We start from the raw sequence: 13,239 nt of genomic DNA, 5'->3' as shown, positions 1-13,239 counted from the left end.
CACGAAATTTCAATCGCATTGTATGTGCGTGCCCGCACGTGGTATTTTGTGGAAGAGCCACACCCAAGGGGCCAAAGAGCCGCATGTGGCTCTCGAGCCGCAGTTTGCCGACCAGGGCCCTAGTGTTTTATCAGGCAAATGGTGCTGGAGCTTTCAGCTTTACAGTTGTCCTAGTATTAATTGCATTACTCAGCTTTCTCTCCCTCACCTTTTTGTTGTTGTTCTTGTTACTTTTGTTTTGCCTTAGCGCTGCATCAGTTTGGCTATTGGGAATAAGGAGGAGCACGCCATACTTCTCTGTAATTTCTTTTTGTATTTCGGAAAGAAAGCTTTGGTCCTCCTGGGAACCTCAATTTTAGAAGTAAGTGCTGGAGTTAATATTTAAATAGTGTAAATAAAAAGACTCAGCTATAAGCTGCAAGTTTAAAAGACTACAGCCTCAGGTTTCCATCTTTTCACAAGCTAATTAAGGAATTTTGTGGGCAAGCAATTATTTAGTTAAGAGGATAACATTGATTCATCAAAAGTTCTACAGTGTAAAGCAGGGGTCCTCAAACTTTTTAAACAGGGGGCCAGTTCACTGTCCCTCAGACAATCGGAGGGCCAGACTATAGTTTAAAAAAAAAACTATGAACAAATTCCTATGCACACTGCACATATCTTACTTTGAAGTAAAAAAACAAAACGGGAACAAATACAATATTTGTATTTGCATGTGGCCCACGGGCCGTAGTTTGAGGACCCCTGGTGTAAAGGATGACTTCCTTTTGTTTTTCTTCTCTAATAATAGTACTACTTTATGGGGTTACTAGAAATATTAAATCACATAGTAAATATGTAGCACTGGGAGAGCACTTACTCATGATGAGTGCTTAGTAGCGGTGGTGGTGGTGATGTAGCAATAGTTACAGTAGTAATTGTAGTGGTTGTTAACCACTATCACCACCATTGTCTTCAGATGTTTCTAATATTATATTTTAAGACCCTTAAGAAATACATCTCCCTATTCTCCATTGCTCAGCTTTTACTTGTACAAATGGGCCAGAAATTCATGTTCATATCTGAAATTTTTATAACTTAATTATATACTGCATTCATACCTCCAGAAAGCTGTCTTCATTCTAACTGTTTCTACTTCAAGCCGAATATATTCATCAGTGTCAAAATTTCCAGTCTTGTTTTATGGTTGTTGGTTTTGTTTTGTTTCTTCATGATCACATATTTCTCTATATTCCCTTGACAGCTTATTTCTGTGTCACGATTGTGTTAAAGCCTATGGTTAATTTCCCCATATGTTCCTGTTGTTGCTCTAAGTGCCGCTAGATGGCAACAAACAATAAACAGTATTTCAACCAACGATTGCTTTTAGACCTGAGTCAATATCCTGGGTGGCACCCCTCAGCTCTGTGGTTGAGGTGAAGCCTCCTCTTCACTGTAAAGGAGACACACACAGTCATAAAGAACAAGAGCTTTGAAGTCAGGGAAACAAGGCTACACAGTGCAGTGTTAAGGGTATGGGTTTGGGGAGCTGGTCAGAGAGGGTTTTAAGACCCAGTAATGCCATTTACTCAGTGTGAGATATCATCCTTTGCTGCTTTCTGAGGTTCAGTTATCTCTTCCCAAAACCGGAATAATACCACTACTGTTCCCCTAGACAAGCTCCTTAACCTCTGATTTTTTATCTGAAAAATAGTATAATAATCATCCCTACCTCACAGAATTTGGAGTGAATCAAAACAAGAAAATTAGTGTTAATGCTGAGTAGATTATTTGATGCACACAAATACTCAATAAATGGCAAATAGTCATTATTATTACCTGAAATGTTTATTCTTTGCTAAGAAAGATTTTCACTTCAAAAGGTACGTGCAGAGAAATATCGTAACATAATGACTTTTATTCTTCAAATGGTTTCCTGATCTTGTTCTCAAAATTAATTTAATGGCTTTTTTACTTCACTTGGCTTTTTCAGAGCCTTAGGCCAGTTTCTATTCCCTAACTCTGCTTGGTGCCCACCCCTAGTCTCCTAAGTATATTCTGCTCAAAGCAGAGCTGGTTCATATAGCACCATCATGTGAATTAGACAACAGTGTCCCAACCCCCATATACTTTCGGGCCAGCTGTTGGGAAATCGCTGTGAGGGAACTCCTGCGGGACCATACAGGGCAGCACTGGCTCAGAAGTCCTGTCATTTGCATCCTCATGCCAGCCTGGGCCTAAGGATTTTTGGAGCTCTGGCTTCTTTCCTTTCCAAAAAATTGTAAAGGCCCTGGAAAACGCTTTCAGAAATCAACGAGGTCACATGCTGACATAGTAATTTTCACATTAAAAAGTATGTTAATTACTCAACCAAATGACTTTACCTTCTTTTCCTCATACAGGGGCGTGTAGCTTATGTATTAACTCATGAAACTGATGAATATTTGCTTTGGAATCCATTAACTGGTCAATGTCATAGGCAATTTGACCCATTTTGTCCTTTACAAAGTGCAGACTGTTTGTTTGATGATGGAAATGTAAGTAATGGGGAGAAATCTTACTTTGAGCTATCTCCTTGAGTCAAATCAGTGATCCTCCACCCTGGCTATCCATTGGAATCATGTGAAGAACTTTGAATATACATAAAAGTTTAATTAGAATCCCTGGGTTCTGGGGCCAAGAAAATATTTTACCCCTAAAGCTCCCACCCTATAATTCTGTAGTGTCTCCACTGTTGAGAACCAGTGAGCAGTCTAATGCTCATGTAAGCCTGGCATGTCTTTAACTTCTACCTCAGAACTTCCCTTGGCTTCTGCCACTTCACTGGGTAGCAGGACTGTAAAATTTTGCTTCACCTAACCAGCCATGGGCTTTGGGCTCCCAGGGGTCTGTGCTGATTTTATGTTAATGTTTTAATAGGTCTGGTTTAATATTCAACAAAATACTACACCAATGGCTGTATATTTTGACTATTCAAAGGAAAGTTTCTGGAAACAGCTGCTTCCAAAAAATTTTCAAGGGACACAAATACAAAGCATACAGGTAAACATATTTTTCCAGGTGTGTCAGTATCAAAGTTACCCTTGGTTCTAATCTTTACTAGTTGTGACAGCTTTTGTTATGTTTATATAGCTGATTGTTGATTGACTTATTTGGCAATATTAATAAAATCAAGTTTTCCCTGCCATCCATCTTGAAAAAATGGGGAAGGAAAGTGGCAGACTCACTGTCTGAGTCTTGGAGGCAGACCAAAGCACAGACCTAAGTTCAGGAACTGACTCAATCACCAGATGGGTCAGCCAGTACACCTGTGACATACCCAGTATCCCTTTATACTCAGTATCCCAAAGTCCATCTCTGCAGCTGTTTGAGGGTTGAGGGTTGAGGGTCATGGTATAGCAGGCTGCAGGCAAGTGAAAAATCCAAAAACTACGAGTTATGAGCCCAGGGGGAGAGAGGGAGATGAGACAAAGAGCAATAGGCAGAAGACATTTTATAGAAGCAGAAACTTGAATGCTCTACCTTGCCCATAACCAGGGAAATACAGTTTAAAACATGCATAAATTTGACAAAAATATTTTTAAGTGTGACCATACCAAGTGCTGGCAGAGGCAGAGAAGTGGTGCGAGCATACATTACTACAAGCAGTTTAGAAAGCAATATGATATCTGAAAAGTCGAAGATGCTCAACCCTTGATTGCTCCAATTCAACTTCTAAGTATATACCCTATAGGAACTTATCAGGGAAACAAGCACAACAGTGTTTATTACAGAATTGCTTGAAATAGAAAAAAAGGAAACAATTCATCAACTAGAAAATCGCTATATGAGTTGTGAAGTATTCATACTATGAAAACTTCTGTACAGCAGGAAAAGAATGAACCAATTTACAATAGTCCCCAACTTGACCGTACATTCATTACATCAGGATCTCTGAGGGAGGGTAGAACCCGCACATCAGTATTATATAAAGCTCCCAGGTGATTCCAGTGTGCAACCAGAACCACTGACTCAGAGCCATGTACATCATGAATGAATATTAAAAATGTAATATTAAGCAAAATATAGAAGATGTCAAAGGACACATACAATACAAAGCCATTTTCCTGAAGTTTGAAAATTGTATGTTATTTATGTGTATATATATAGAGAGAGAGAGGGAGAGAGAGAGAGAGAGAGAGAAAGAGAGAGAGAGAGAGATGTAGTAGTGGTATAAAAGCATTTATAAAAAAGATAAATACCAAATTTAATTTAAAGGTTCCTTTTGGGGAAATAAAAAAAGGAATGAAATCAGAGAGAGGTACACAGAGTACTTCAAGTTTATCTGTACTGTTTTACTTCTTTTTGAAAAATCTAAATCAAACATGAGGGGGAATGCAAAAGATTATATAAAACTAGGTTGTAGGTATGTTGTGTGGATGTAGATTACATTAGTCTCTGTGCTTGTCTGTATATTTGAGACAGTTTACAATATCAGAAAGAATTCATGGTCGTTTGGGGGAAAAGATCAAATAGTACCAAAGCATACAAAGTGATAAGTTTCGCCCGACCTTGTTTGGCTCAGTGGATAAAACTCAGCCTGTGCACCGAAGGGTTCTGGGTTCAATTCCAGTCAAGGGCACGTACCTTGGTTGCAGGCTCCTCCCTGTCCTAGGCCCTAGGCCATTGATGGCGAACCATGACACGCGTGTCAGAGGTGACACGCGAACACATTTTTTTGGTTGATTTTTCTTTGTTAAATGGCATTTAAATATATAAAATAAATATCAAAAATATAAATCTTTGTTTTACTATGGTTGCAAATATCAAAATATTTCTATATGTGACACAGCACCAGAGTTAAGTTAGGGTTTTTCAAAATGCTGACACGCTGAGCTCAAAAGGTTCGCCATCACTACCCTAGGCCCTGGTTGGGGGCTTGCAGGAGGCAATCTATTGATGTGTTTCTCTCACATCAATATTTCTCTCTGTCTTTCCCTCTCTCTTCCACTCTCTCTAAAAATCAACAGAAAAATATTCTCTAGTGAAGATTAAAAAACAAATTTAAAAAAAGAGAGACGAATTTCTCTCCCCTTCCACATCTTTTTCCCATTGTGCATCCTTCTAAACATTCTCCATGCAGCTACAAGCATATATTTATATGCTGTATATATGTATACATACATATATATGTATAAATACACATATATTTATATGTTTCCTGTTTATAAAGTTATTTTAAAGAGGGGAAATGTGCCTATCTCTCTTGAGAAAACCACATTTACAGCGTCCACAGGCCATATCTTGCTTTTCCCATCCCAATGCCGTGAGTGAGGCATTATTGTCTTCTAGGAGAGAATGATATATTTAGAGATGAGGTTTTTTTTTGTTTACTATTTATCATTCCATTATTCATTCAGGTAATATTTGTTGAATGCCTGCTATGAACCAGCACTATGTTAGGTATGGCTACCACAGGGAGAAATGTCTCAGTATTCTTGGGACTCGTGTTCTAGAGAAAGAAACAGCAGGAAATGAGCACTTTCGGTGCAGAGTGATAAGTGCTATCACAGAAATGAATGTGCGTTGGAAGGCATATAGCAGGGGGCCTGATGGGAAGGAGAGGTGCAGGGGCTTCCTGGGGGGAAAAGTGATGATCAGCACAGTGAGAAAGGGGGAGCAGGAGCTGGCCTAGAACCATCAGGGAAGAGAATGGTCCCCGCAGAGAGCAGGGACAGCAGGCATGAAGAGGTGCAGTAGCTAGGCGCTGTCTGTCAGGGAGATGAAAGGCCAGCTTGGCTGCTGCCAGGGAGCGAGCCAAGAGGAGCTCAGGGGTGAGCGGAGTCCTGGTAGGGATTTGGGCCTTTATCCTCAGGGCAATCAGAAATTAACATTACCAAGGCGAGGGCTCCCATAATCAAAGTTGTGTTTTTAAAAGCCACTCTGCCTCAGGGAGGAATCTAAACCTTTTGCCAAGTTGAATCGATAAATGTAAAACTCATAGTTGCCTAAATCTCTACTGATTTCTTGCCCTTGATCTTCTGCCTTACCACACACACACATCACAATCCTCCTATCTATAGTGAACACTATGTTTATTATCACAATTGAGAACATAAATTTGAGTGTGCATAATGAGAATGTGGGGGTTAAGAGATGAATTAACAAGAAAGTCTTCTTGAAGTTTTAAAGGATATGAATTCACTGAAAGAAAGGGGTCTTTGCCAGAAAAAGAAAGTGGATTAACACCCATAAATCTGTCAAGTCAATGTAGCCCAGGCCTCTTTCCCAGGTCTGAAGGGGACCTAACTAATCCATAAATTGCCTGGATTGGGGGTTGGGAAAGAGGGAGGAGGGGGTGGGGAGAGGGACATGGGTTGGAGGGGCAGACAGTGGTTGGTGACAGCAATCAGGGAATTCAGTCCCCTGTCCTGTCTGGAATAGTTGGTGGCCCCTGCAAGGTGATGCTGGATTTCATACTTTCTCCAGTCTCTCCCATCTCCTGCCATGTTCCTCCCCTATTTCCTCATCTAGTGGTTCTCCAACCATGGCAGGCATCAGAACCACCTGGAGGGCTTGTTGAAACACGAATTGCTGGGCCTTATCCTCAGAGTTTCTGATTCAGTGGGTCTGAGGTGGGGGCAGAGAATCTGAATCTCTAATTCAGATTATCACCTGACAGACTGAGCCTTCTCAAATCACTCCTGAAATTTTCTAGGACCTAGAGGCCTAACAAGTGTTGCCCCCTTTTTAAATCACAACCTTCATTCCACTCATGAGGGAGAAACATCTGTTCCTGTCTCTCCATCTGCCTCCATGTCTCAGCTCAGAAATACCCAAAGTAAAAACTGTGAATTCAGCACTTTCCTCTAATCCATGTGAGCCCTGCAGGGAGGGGAGAGCTGGGTTTAGGGTGGGGGTGGGGTACACTTGAGAAATCCTGCCCCTCCTCCCTGCAAATCCTACTGGTGGGGAAACATGGTGGAGCATTGCTCTCTGCTATAGGTGAGATGCCTGAGGAAAGGTTTGGAAACGGGAGATTGAAATGGACTGTGTGTGTGTGTGTGTGTGTGTGTGTGTACACGTGTGCGCGCGCGCGCTCGCGCACACACACAAACCTGGCTCTTGCTAGGTGAAAGAAGCAAATACACAGAGAATAAAGATGATAAACCATGTTAAAGGACTGATAACAATAATATCTGATATTTATTGAGCAATATGTGCCAGGTTTTACATGTATTATTTATTTTAAAATTGTCACAAACCCCCAGAGAAGTAGGAACTATTATTGTCCCTCTTTTAAAGAAGAGGGTCCTAATATGAGGTGACAGGAGAAGATTTGACTTTGGGTGGTGGCCACACAGAACTATATACAGATTTTGTAACATAGAAATCCACACATGAAACCTATATGTTTATATTGACCATATCACCCCAATCAACTTAATAAATAAATAATAAATTTTGAAGTGATTTTAAATAAAATTTAAAAAAAGACATGGTGACTGAAACTCAGACAGCTTAAGTACCTTCACCAAGGTCACAGTTAATAATTGGAAGATACCTGTGCAGCTGCCAAAGATTATCAGTAATAATCATGCCAAATGCTTGTTGGAATAAATGAATGGGGGCAGCAGATTTGTCTTACCCATGAAAAACCTATTTTGTGAATCCATCTCCCCTCCTATGCTCTGGTGAAGTAGTTACAAAATCAAAGAAAATACTGTGATCTATGTTACCTTTGTGCCTCTGTGATTCTGGCTTTTCACCACATGAGAGAGGTTTGGGTTCCCTGTCCTTATAGTTAGCACTACAGTTGTGACTGTGATGGAAAATTGGTCTCCCTAGAATCTTCTCTAACTTTCAGTTGTCTTTATTTCAGCCTGAAGAAATCATTTATTCTGATACTAATAAAAGCATGGTAGATGATCTAAAGAACAGGTATGATCTGTAAAATTACATTAGGATTACCAGGTTTTCTCCCTAATCTCTCATTCAGCCACCTTTTTAAAAAAAAATTTTATTAGAGTTTATTTGAGCCAAACTAACAACATATGTTGAGTAGTAAGACCTTAAATACTCCCTCAGCTACCTTTTTAAAAAATATATTTTTTTATTGATTTCAGAGAGAAAGGGAAAGGGAGAGGGAGAGAGTGATAGAAACACCAATGGTGAGATGTTTGGCTGCCTCCTACATGCCTCCCACTGGGGACCAAGCCTGCAACCCAGCATGTGCCCTGATCAGCAATCGAACTGTGACTTCCTGTTTCATAGGTTGGTGCTCAACCACTGAGCCACACCATCCGGGCTCATTCAGCCACCTTATAGTCTTCTTGTTACTGGTCCATAGATCAAATGCTGAACATTTCAAAAAGCCAAAACTCAAATTGTCAGAGTTTGGAGTAAAGAAAGGTTTATTGATTGAGAGAGAAGGTGCCAACCGAGAAGATGGGAGTACTAGTAGTTTCTCAAATCCATTTTAAGAAAGTACAGAGTTCAGGCTTCTTTTATGTCAAGGGAAGGGGAAATGGAGGGGCAAGAGGTGGTTGACAACCAACTGCAGACATCTGGGTACCAGCAGGAGTCTGAGGAAGACTAAAAAATGTCTAAATCTCTTTGTTCCCAGACGATTGACCCCAGCTGATGAATCCAGTCTTGAGGCTCCTGCAAATGTTTAATAAACAATCATTATTTTTGTACACATTTCCCCTATCTCTACTGGAGAGGCACCTCTGGCAAGGGGCTGTTTTTGTAAAAACTCAAGCTGCAAGCAGAATTCCTCTCATGATTAGCATGTCTATATGCAAGAACACAGCAGGCTTGAACAAGATGGAGTCAGAGAAGTTGAGCATTTCACTCCGTTACACTCTAAACCAGTTTCTCCAAATACCTATTAGATTTAGCCACAGAAGCATGAAATGGAGATTGTAATAATTATTTCCATTGAGTCAACTCCTCTGCCATCCCAGATGCTCCTTGAAATGATAGGCAAAGTTAAAAATGGTTGCCTCTGGTAAATATTGTAGGCTACTGTTGGGAAGTTCTCAGCACAGACACCTGTTGAGCCTATAGTAATAATGCTCTAGCTCAGCGGTTCTCAACCTGTGGGTCGCGACCCCTTTGGCGGTCGAACAACCCTTTCACAGGGTTCGCCTAAGACCATCCTGCATATCAGATATTTACATTACGATTCATAATAGTAGCAACATTACAGTTATGAAGTAGCAACGAAAATAATTTTATGGTTGGGTCACAACATGAGGAACTGTATTTAAAGGGCCAGAAGGTTGAGAACCACTGCCTAGCTAATACTTCTTGAAAGGACATGACGGTACATGGCCCACAACTTGGTAAAAATATCCAAAGTGGGTGGTAGAAACATCAATATCGTCTCTCCTAGACTCTCACCCTTCCCCAAACACACACACACACACCCTAAGTTGTTGTTCAGTCAAGCCCAGAGGGCCACAATCTTTGCAGCAGGCCTTTCCTACTCCAGATGTGTCAGAAGCTTCTAGATCTGACTGTCTCCAGTGACTCATGCTGACATAGCAGGCTGGCATGTTAGCCACTGCCAACTAATCAAAACAGAACATGACACAAACCATTTTGACACTCTCTTCTTTTACTACCACATAATGCCCACCACATATCTCCCCCCCCCCCCCCCCCCCCGCCCCTTCTTTTCCAATTCTTAACAAAAAAAGGAAGAAATGCAATTGGGAAATGGTTTCCAACTTCTGGTTTTCATCAGAATTGCTTCCTGAACTATTTAAATATACAGGTGTCAGGGGCCCAGACCAGACCTATTGAATCCATATCTGGAGGTGAACGTTTTGATAAAGTTCTACAGGTGATTCTGATGCCTAGCCACTAATGAGTTAGTAAACTCCAAACTACTTAGTTACACTGAAGACTCAGCCAAGGGGGACTCCCAGCAGCTTCTTCTGTAGCATACACTGGTTCTACACAGAGGACAGGCTTCCCAGGAGGAACCCATCAACCAGCCCACACTGTACCCCACCTCTCTCCCTTCCTGGAACAGTTCATCACCAGGCATTGTTCTGGGGGCGGGGTATACAGGCAAAAATCCCCACCCTTATGGAGTATACATTGTTTTGGGGAAACTGATCATCATACTTACCAATCCAGTGACTCATTTCCTCCCAACTCTGCTTACTCAATTAACTGATTTAATAAACATATCCCTGCTAACATTGACCCAGACCAGATATCTGAATTTTTGTGAAGGCAGTCTCTTGGAAACCCAATGTCTTATGTCAAAGGAGGGTCTTGGAGAATAAGAATGTCAATCCAGTAATCAGACAGTCAAATCATACCTGGTAGGTAGCAGCCTACACATAGGTAACTGGAAAAGAGATGTGCCTTTGACATCTTTTTGCTGGATACCCCGGGAAGCTTCTTGCCTTCCCAAGCCAAGCAAGAGCCTGCTTCTTCCAGACTTGATTAATGTGAATGATGCAGATATTCCTAGCCATAGAAGTCTGGTTTCCTCCTAAAAAAAAAAAAAATGTATCATCCTCATGCTTGAGTAAAAGTTTAAAGTGACAAAACTCTTCTCACATTTGTCATAAATATAATCATTGTAGGATTGAAAGGACTCTAAAATGTAAAATTATGGAATGGCGACCTAAGCAGCCAACACGTTGGAATCGACAATGTACTTCTATTTTGCGACACATTCTTCCTAAGCTAGAACTTGGCACTGAAAGATTTGTTTCCTCTGAAGAAGAGAGTGAATTTGAAAGACTATTACAATTTTTTTGGGTTTGTATATGATGTAATACACTAATGTCATTTGTTTTATCTATGTTGTTAATTGCCAGGTAATAGTAATCTTAAATATCTCTGAAATGCCTATCTTGATCCTAGATGATAGATGCTATGTCATTCAAATGCATTTATTTATAGACCAAGAAATGTAAAATATAGTGAACAGCTCTTACTATGTATGGCCACATTGCATGATGTTTCCTTGAATCAGTCTTATGTTCTATGATATGTAAACCACAAACTTTGGAAAGAGATGCCCAAAAGAAAACCACCTGCAACTGAGAAACTAAAAAATGGTCTCTAGATGGTAATAATAGAATGGATTTCCTGTCCTTCGTTCTGGGCAAGAGGATTCCAGGCAAGCTTTAATATCTTCTATGTTCAAATTACTCTCAAGTTTATACACACTTCCATCCTAGATGATAAAAAGCCATCTAAAACTCATCAAGTCCATAACCAAGCATGGTGGGCAGTGGATATATTATTAGAATCCTCCCTTTTCTTCCCCTACCCTACCCCTAGTTCTGGGAATCCTCTTACCTCCTCCTCCCTATGAACTGGTCCAGTGGGTTTTCAAAATGCCCAGCCTCCCAAGAGTGAGATTTCTACCCCCTGCCATCTCATAGAATATGGCTCCTCTGAGAGAAGGAAAGGAAGGAATCCATTGGGATTTGAGTACTTAGGTTGCCAGGGAAGGATGTGCAGTCACTATTCAAAAATAGGGAAGAAGTTGTTTTGTTTTGCTTAAAAAAAAAAAAGAGTAAACTGATAAGCAAAATATAGTTAAATATATGGCAGGGTTTAAAACCTGGAGTTCCTTTGTAAAATTATCTGGCTACTTAATAACACACCATCATAAACCTGCACTAAATCCTGTAGTTAGGGTTCAAATCCTGTCTCAACCACTCACTGGCTTTGACCAAGTTATCTAACTTCTCTACATTTTCTACCCCATTGGGCAAGATAGACAGGGATAAAAATAATTATCTGATTTGTGGTTGCCAAGGTGAGGATAAAGTGAGGTAATATTTATCCTAGCATCCAGCACATGTTTGTATATGTTAACCATTATTTGTATTCTATGTGCCCAGGCATTGTGCTAGGTACTGGGGTTGTACATTCACAGAGACTATGGGCTAGACTGACCAGAAAACATGTACGTAATTGCAACATATTTTATTATGTAAGTAAGGAAGGACAGTGTACTATGCAACCATATAGAAAGAGCATGTGAACAGATTTAAGGATCAGGGAAAGCCTCCTGACATAAACAATCTCTGAGGCCTGAAGGAGGTTTATGATTTGTCTTAGATAATTTTACATAGGTCTGTGTTCCATTGCCCTTTAATGCTGTCGCACAGTTACCAGTTAATAAATATAAATGGAATCAGTGTTAAATAAATTCTTCCAAAATGCTCACTTAAATCCCTCATTTGTAAGACCAAGTGATTTCCTTGTTGGCAGTTTGCTATTCTAGAAAGAGGGCAAGTATGTGGAATGCTAAGTGTGCAGGCTCTGGCCGCAGACAACCTGGCTCTGGTCCTCTCTGTAAAGTAGGGATTAAAACAGAACATACCATATAGGTTTGTTTGAGGATTAAATATGTATATGAAGCATTTAGCACTATACCTGGAAATTAGTAAGCAAGCACAAAATTACTATTATTTTTTGACCCCAGTTTCTTTGAGGCTTCTGTGATCTTTTTGCATAAAATCACTTACATGATTGTAATGTGGGTTTACATGTTATTGTATTTTGGTCCAGATTGCAGGATTTCCTATCCAGATGCCATACACTAATGTACAGACAGTGATTGATGCCATGTATCAAACTGGAATCCACTCCTCGGAATATCCCCAGACAGAATTTGCTCTCGCCGTATACATTCACCCATACCCAAACAACATATTATCTGTGTGGGTCTATTTGGCTTCTTTAACTCGGCGACAGTGAAAAGGAAGAAGGGAAAGGGAAAAGTTGTACCCTGGGCTCTCAGACCAGAAGCAGCCAGAACTTTTCTGGTACTTTGGGATTTTGCTACCTCTCCTTCAGTCCAGCCAAGTGTGAACCCACTTTTTGGTTCACTTAAAGAGCTGGGCACCATGGAAACTCACTCCCTGAGTCCTTGAGGATGAGTCTCGATGACCTCTTCACCAGACACCTCTTCAAGGAAGACCCTGTCGGAAGTCTGGTGGCCTTGGATTTTATCCTGGGAAAGAAGCAATTCTGGCCTCTTTCTGTAAAGTCCGTGTTTCTCAAATTGTGGGCCTCATATTACCTCCATCAAAATCATCTGGAGAGCCCTGTTGAAAATGCAAATTCCCAAACCCCACTCAAGGCCTACTGAATCAGAGCTGCTGGGAGTGGAGCTCTAGAATCTACAGTATTTTAAACAACCTCCCCAGGTAATTCTGATGACCTGTTAAGGGTGGCCTGCCTTACAGAATGTTATAATAATGAAAGTGAGGTTGGTGTGTTTGATGCTGG

The 13,239-nt window shown here is 40.6% G+C and overlaps 1 protein-coding gene across 3 annotated transcripts in view; it reads left to right on the top strand.

Moving 5' to 3' along the window:
* CC2D2B (coiled-coil and C2 domain containing 2B) overlaps positions 1 to 12,705 on the top strand; it is a 58,510-nt gene extending 45,805 nt beyond the window's left edge. For 2 of the 3 annotated variants that reach the window (XM_070431870.1, XM_070431871.1), the window contains 6 exons: positions 248 to 361; positions 2,382 to 2,516; positions 2,899 to 3,021; positions 7,841 to 7,899; positions 10,569 to 10,746; positions 12,517 to 12,705. In XM_070431870.1, the coding sequence (XP_070287971.1) occupies positions 248 to 361; positions 2,382 to 2,516; positions 2,899 to 3,021; positions 7,841 to 7,899; positions 10,569 to 10,746; positions 12,517 to 12,705 (798 nt within the window). The remainder of the gene's footprint in view (positions 1 to 247; positions 362 to 2,381; positions 2,517 to 2,898; positions 3,022 to 7,840; positions 7,900 to 10,568; positions 10,747 to 12,516) is intronic. The other variant, XM_070431872.1, reaches the window with a different exon arrangement.
* Positions 12,706 to 13,239: the final 534 nt, after the last annotated feature.

Source organism: Myotis yumanensis, unplaced genomic scaffold (assembly GCF_028538775.1).
Source record: "Myotis yumanensis isolate MYYU_CA2020_CCGP unplaced genomic scaffold, mMyoYum1.0.hap1 SCAF_13, whole genome shotgun sequence".
Classification (NCBI taxonomy): domain Eukaryota; kingdom Metazoa; phylum Chordata; class Mammalia; order Chiroptera; family Vespertilionidae; genus Myotis; species Myotis yumanensis.
Note: the sequence above shows the minus strand (reverse complement) of the source record. Positions and strands in the feature narration are given on the sequence as shown.